This window comes from Triticum dicoccoides, chromosome 2A, assembly GCF_002162155.2.
Source record: "Triticum dicoccoides isolate Atlit2015 ecotype Zavitan chromosome 2A, WEW_v2.0, whole genome shotgun sequence".
NCBI lineage: Eukaryota > Viridiplantae > Streptophyta > Magnoliopsida > Poales > Poaceae > Triticum > Triticum dicoccoides.
The window spans coordinates 715065787-715072924 of NC_041382.1; the positions used below are offsets into that span (position 1 = coordinate 715065787).

General features: G+C 42.8%; 1 protein-coding gene across 1 annotated transcript; it reads right to left on the reverse strand.

Moving 5' to 3' along the window:
- Window positions 1-2303: 2303 nt before the first annotated feature.
- Window positions 2304-6878, reverse strand: LOC119356522 (exonuclease DPD1, chloroplastic/mitochondrial-like). Its single transcript, XM_037623486.1, has 4 exons — window positions 6679-6878; window positions 4848-5374; window positions 3126-3340; window positions 2304-2738 (listed from the first exon to the last, which is right to left on the reverse strand). Exons 2-4 carry the CDS (start codon window positions 5297-5299, stop codon window positions 2539-2541), a joined length of 867 nt encoding a protein of 288 aa, XP_037479383.1. The 5' UTR covers window positions 5300-5374; window positions 6679-6878; the 3' UTR covers window positions 2304-2538.
- Between the last annotated feature and the right edge of the window lie 260 nt (window positions 6879-7138).

A 7138-nucleotide genomic window follows, 5' to 3' on the forward strand; every position in this document is an offset into this window, starting at 1 on the left:
TTTGCTTCGACTTTGCGGGGAAAATATGGTTGTACTTCTCCGCATACCAATGGGGTCAGGGTTGGATGACTTGCGGAGTCCGGACAAATATGAGCGGTTTAAGGATTGGCATTGAAGATGCCCTTATAAAACTTATCGTGTGAAACAGCATGATGGCATAGCATGGTTTGTCCCTTTATTAAAAAAATAGGACAACGCTAACACCCACACGTGTAGTAGGAGCGAAACCCGCTCACACGCCCTATAACACACAGACTGTGCCACATCACCGCATACATGCATGTGGAAATCTTTTTGGATTTTCAGTTTTTAAAATGTTTTATCTCTTAGATGAAAAATTCAATTGAAGATTCGTTTTCACCATTAAATCCCTCACGACGAGATCTTTGAACTAGATCTCATATCAATATATTTCAACGAATTTTTGAGGTTAAAAGTTGCCATGTCTATTACACATGAATTGCCATGGTGTTTACACTAAAGTTTTCATGATATGTTTTAGCTATTTTCTTCTATATTTAAAAGTAATTTTTTACATTTATAAAACGGGGAATTAAGAAAGTAGACTTGCCATGAACCATAAACTAAAATTACCATGCTACACGCATTTAAAATTGCTATGGTTCATACAAAAAATAATTTTCATGGTCAAAGTACTCGAGTTGCCATCATCAAAATACTAAAATTGTCATGCTCTACAAACTGAAATTGTCACATGGCAATTTTAGTTTAAGCACTATGGCAACTATAGTGTAAACATAATGGCAACTTTTGGGCAAAAAATCGTCAAAACATATCAATATGGGGTCTAGTTTTGAAGATCTCGTCGAGACGGATTTAACAATGAAAACAGATTTTTTAATTCAATTATTTAATTAAGAGATAAAATATTTTTAAGCCGAAAACCAAAAAATTTCTATTGATGTCATCTGTTCACATGTGACAAAATGAGTGATAAAGAAGAAGTGTGGGCAACATGCAAGATACTACACGTGTGGGCATGCTAAAAAAGCATGACCAAGATTTTGTTTTGACATTCTGACCAAGATATTGGTTTAGACAACTACTAAATGCATACATGCAGTTGATATTAGATAGGATATCAATTACACATTAATTATTTGATTAGCACAAATGTTAATCTTTAGCATGATATTAATCGCATGTTAAACATGCTGAGCGCACGCCATTGAAGCAATCTAGGTTGTTGGATTGACATGATTTGACGACAGAGATTACAGCTCGACGAGTTCCTAGTGTCGGCCAATAAAAAAGAATATATGCATCCAGACTCCGGGGTAAATACATGGAAAAGACATGATGCATTCATCCAGGCCTACCGAAACGGCCAAACCTACACCAGCTTCATTTCATCAGCATAAACAAGGAAATATTTTAGGTAACCACATAAACCTGAAACATGAGTTTTGCACAATCTTCTTGCCCATGTTCTTACTAGTTTCATTTGAGATGAATGATTTACTTGGGACTTGCAAAGATGGTAAAAAGATACTTGATGCCACTTGGATTGACTTGCCATGTCGATGTTGCCAGGGATAAAACAGAACAGAGCATCCATAAAAAAAACTCAACGGAAATGACTACCCTACAATTTACGGAGACGCTAATCAAAACCAGAGAGTCTGTCTAACTGATCAGACCAGAGTGTAGTGTGGGAGCTGCACCTACTGGACTAGGGCATGCCTGCCATAGCCCACAAAACATTTTATCCGAGCAGTATTTGTTCGACAAGTACCATAACAGTGCAAACCATGATAAACATGTGGCCAGCAAAGGGTCAACCAATACAAAAGATTTCTTGCGTAGGTATCATTTTTGCTGTACTATATCTCCATATAAGGTAACAAAGTAAGGTAATGAACGCAAATATAGCAGTCTCAGTTCTGCATGCAGCATTGATATACCAACCATAGATCTGGTCCGGTTGCCAATATCACATAGCAATGCACCAAGCAAAAACGAAAATTTGTCCCCCAGAATGGCTACAAAGACTAAACTGAAATCTGTACCTGTATAGGAGCACACGTTACAGGCAAATATGCCTTATTCAACTTAATTTGAAAGGAATGGCATCAGCGGATGTATCACTAGCGTAGGTTCAAACAATTTTAATGGCATATACCATGCTACTACAAACAGAAATGCCACTTTGTAATTAATAGATCGCTGAAGCCCATGCCTAACGCAGCTAAATCATCAGAGAAATGCCACTTTGTAATTAATAGATCGCTGAAGCATAATCCCTTATGAAATAGATCTGACAATCAGCCAACAGAAACGACTTGGCAATAGTTTTCTACTTGTCATGCTAATTCAAGGGTAAATATCAATGATCCAGCTCCCACAGTAGGGCTTTCACTGACAAATGCAGCTACTTTTCAATAAAAAGAAGCCATGATTCTTGAGATGTTTCAACAAAAGGCAATAATATCCAGCAATGTGAAGGAGAGGCTAATCCTATTGGGGAAAGTCAAATAAATGTAAGCACTTAACAGGGAAGCTGGAAACAACAAATGTTTAGTTAAGATACTTGCTGAAATAACTAGCGTTGATGGCCTCATTCATTAATCCTTCATGTGTCAGTTGAAAATCAAAACTCATTTTCTGAAAAACATGACATAATGCCATCACATCTTGCATTGCTCTATGAGAAGGGCCTTCCACAGAGATCTCATAGCGTTTGCATAGTGACTCCAAGTTTAGGAGATGTTTCTTATCTGCAGAAAACAGTAAAATTCTGTGTAATTAAGGTTATTTCTGTTGTGGATTTACCAAATGGTACAATGTAGGTAACTAACTGGGACTGCAAAAATGATACGGGCATATGATAAAAAGCAAAAAAAAAACACTTGGCCACCTCAACAAAAATGGTCCTCATATTCCCAGAACCAAAGGACAACAAATAAATAATAAATAACAGCACAAACATGGCACCTTTTATATGAGGACACAAACATGGGAAATGGAATTGCATTACAGAAATCATGGAGTACAAGAAAGAATCTCAAAACAGAAAACCACCCTTGCAAGCAAAAGTGCTACACCCTAAACCCGATGGTATGAAGTGTTTTTATACCCAACAGCCCTGGAGTAAAATGATGTACCATTTGATGCTGAAAGCTTGGGCAACTTCCTTGCCAAACAAAGGGTGTCAACAAACAGCCAATCTTCGGGCATCTGAGCTGAACAACGGTCAAACTCTTGGGCCAGGAAAGGGCCATCAAATCTTTTTACATTATGAGCAACCCATATAACTGGTTTGCCAGGAGTTTGGCGGCTTCGAACAAACGCCAGTAGTAATGGAAGTACATCACTGAACCTACATTATTCAGATTAAGATAACACTTAGTGGTTGTTTGGATAGCAAGTATAAGACACGGGGATTTAGAAAACGAGTTTTTTGTTGCCTTTTAGCAAAACCAGTTTTACTAGATATTTTATGAATAACCAGTTTACAGAAAAACATGTTTTGATACCCCACGCATCCCATGACCTTCTCTCTCTTTCTCAAACTAGCCATTGACGACCTCCAAGCTCCAGCCTAAGCCTCGACGATTCCGGCCTCAACCCCTAGACGCTGCTGCTCCACTCGGGTCGGCCTTGACGACTCCCCGCGCGGACGCTGGCGAGCGCTTCCCTGTTCGCCTAGCTTGCCGTTCCTACATCCCTACGTTCCACGTCGGCTCCCGTACAAGCTCTGCCCGGGGATGGACATCCTCTTCTGTGTGGCCGGTGCGTCTCTTATACCAACGTGATATCGGTGCTACGCACCAGCAGGTAACGGCACCCGCCGCTGATAGCGTTAACTCGTCCTCCCAGCACCGTCGTAGCTCCGGCGCCAGCGAGCGAGGTCCTTAGCGCGAACGCGTCCAGTGTGCCCCACAACGCTGGACATCCATGAACATCAATATCCTGGCAGCGGCAGATCGCAGAGCTCGTGAGGGTGCTCGACGCCATGCACCGTGATGCCCCTAGCAGTCAACCAAACGACGGCGGCCTTGCCGAGGCTGGAGGAAAAGCGTGGGCACGTCGTGCTCCAGGACCATGAGTGAAAGGGGCAGCGCCGTGCCGTTGGGGAGGTCAGCAGGACTACGAAGTCGCCAACAACGTGGCCGTACAGAGCATAGTCGCCGCTCCACCCAACGCCGCCGTCCGCCGTGACGTTCTGTCGTGTCTCCTGACGTCGCAGGTCAGACACCGGTGCCGGCACCAGAAGACGTTCTTCTCCACGGAGCTCCGCGCCATGCCCAGGCGCACCCAAGACCCATTTTTCTAAAACGCGTTTGCACAAAAACGTCTCGGAGCCGTTTTTCCAAAAACGCAGATTTTGGGTATTACGAGAACCAAGTTCTGCTTATCCAAGGATTAGTTAGATTACCCAAACAAAGTTTTAGTTTGTTAGACTCCGAAACATGTTTATAGCTAATTGGTTCTCTAAAAACTAGCTATCCAAACAACCCATTAGAGCAAGTTCAGTGTTAACAGAGTCAGACATACAAAGAACCAAATATCCACTGTAAAAACTTACAAAATGCACAAGATTTTCTAAAAAGAAAGACTCAGAAATGTTTACTTACTAGTAGTATGGATAGTTATCAAAACACGACAACCAAATTTACTGAACAAATAGACTTACTTTCGTATGGCCTTTGTTGACAGCAGCATGTCGAGGAACAAAAAAGTTGGGCATGCGCACAGGCGTGCAAGTGCGCGTGTGTCCTAATTACTGACAAATTCATTACATTTGGGCTTGGCGACTAATGTGAAGGAACGGGATGTCGTGGTGGCATTGGGAATAACATGAGTGCATTGGAAGAGAAACACACCTCGGGACATCAGGTCTGCACACCAAATCAGTGTTAATGTTATTGACAGTTGCAAGGTGTCCAGGAACATCCCTCTCAGGATTAAGGAGAGTTTCAAATGTGCTATTCTTTCCTCCACAAAGATCACGGACTGCAAACTCAGTGATTCTATTACCCTTCTGTACATTACCAGTGATCTTCTGGAAATAACCAGTGGTCTCAATATCAAAGATAAGAAGAGGCACAGATGGCTCATGTTCAGAAGTCTGCTGAAACTTTAATGGCTGAATTCCGGAAATACATGAACCCAGGCTAGCACTGTGCAAACTAACTGTCTCTTGAGCACGCCTCTCATAGCTTTTTGGATCAAGCAACTTTCCAGGTGACAATCCAGCATATGGAATAAGCACCCTGGCAGGGCAACTACTCAACATGCTGTTCCTCAATTGACTGAAGCGAAAAAGCAATGCCATTTTGTGTCGTAAGTGTGCTTAGAATTTAACAGACAAAGTGGACGCCCTGTGGCTTAGATGAACCACATCAAACGCCTGCATCAATAAAACAACCATATATAAGAGTAGATATCAAAGAACCAATGACTTGGTTTCACCGTACAAAAGTTTTAAGCTGGAAAACACGAAATGTAATCTTTCGATTCTAATATCAGTCAGGTTGGACAGATTGAAGTCAAAACTGCCAGTTGTAGTGTGGCAGATGGTACATACAAGGCATCTACTCCCTCCGTTCCTAAATATAAGCTCTTTTAGAGATTCCACTACAGACTACATACGTAGCAAAATGGGTGAATCTACACTCTAAAATCCGTCTGTATACATCTGTATGTAGTCCATATTGAAATCTCTAAAAGGGCTTATGTCTAGAAACGGAGGGAGTATAAGACAGCCTATAGATCCAAATATCCTATTTTGAATGAACTCATTAGCACCTGTAACTTTTAGTATCCTTGAAAAAAAAATACTCCCTCCGTCCCATATAATATAAGAACGTTTTTCAAGTTAACATAGCTTGAAAAACGTTCTTATATTATGGGACGGAGGAAGTACTTTTTAGACAACAACAAAAAAACAAGTGTGTATTTAAAACGCACTTCCACTTGTCGCTGAACGCATGACTGAATGTACAAGCATGTCACCATACCAATATACTCCCTCCTTCCCAAAATATAAGGCGCCAGTTGACTTTTTTGGTCTTTGCTGCACAACTTTGACTATTATTTTCACGTATTGTATGTCTATAAAATTAGTATACAGACATATGAAATAAAATTATTTTGCAAGACAAATACGATGATGCCATTTATAAATGTTCAGTCCATGTACTTAGATATATATTAGTGGTCAAATTCGTACATCAAAGACCATGCAAAGTCAATCGCGCCTTATATTTTGGGAAGGAGGGAGTAGAACAAAAGAGCATCTGACCCATCCAACCTACCATCCAAGTGAGCACTATCTATTATGGCCCTCGTGCGGTTATCCTCTCAAAAAATTGACCATATTGTTCGCAGATCAAGAATGGCCAGGGAATCGTCGTATTTGGGGGCTTGGAGAATGTCCAGAGCATCTTCCTCGTTTTTATTTAACAAAATGGGTGTAGAAAAATCATATTTTTTTTCGGATTGATTCCGAAATGCGGCTTCTATGATCAATTCCTTGAACTGCTACAAAGTACTCCCACCTCACTACAAGCACCACCACGGCGCCACCTTGAGCGCCCCCACCCCCACCCACACAGAGAGAGAGAAACGGCACGCACTCAGACCCCAATCTAGAAGAGGTGCCGGTAGTTTAGTTTGGGATTAAGCAAACCCGGAATGAACGGAAGCTCGTACCTCAAAAACTAATCCCCAGGGTTGCGGAGACAGCAGGGACGCGGCGAGGTAGAAGGGGGGCGGCGACTCGGGCGAGCGGTGGGGAGGCGGAGGGGCCTGGGGGGACGAGGCGTCGGCGGCGCCGCTCTGCTGCGGGACGGCGCGGCGGCGGTGCGCTGCGATAAGAGAGGGATTTCACACTCGCGGCCGCATTGGGTGGGTGGGTGGGTAGGGAATGACGGAACGAGAGCGGCGTGGATGGAGAGAGAGGAGGGAGGACGGGGAAGAAGAGGAGAGGAGGAGAGCACGCGATCTCGGCCACTCGTTTTCGGATTCGACGGCCCAGGTCGGTCGCTGCAGAACCAGTTGCTGCACGTCCTGCGGACCGCCCACGACAGCACGATCTCCGTTCCCCCAAAAAAAATTCCTTAACAGAGGACAAACTCACACGCACATACATGCTCTACCCTATAAGCATACA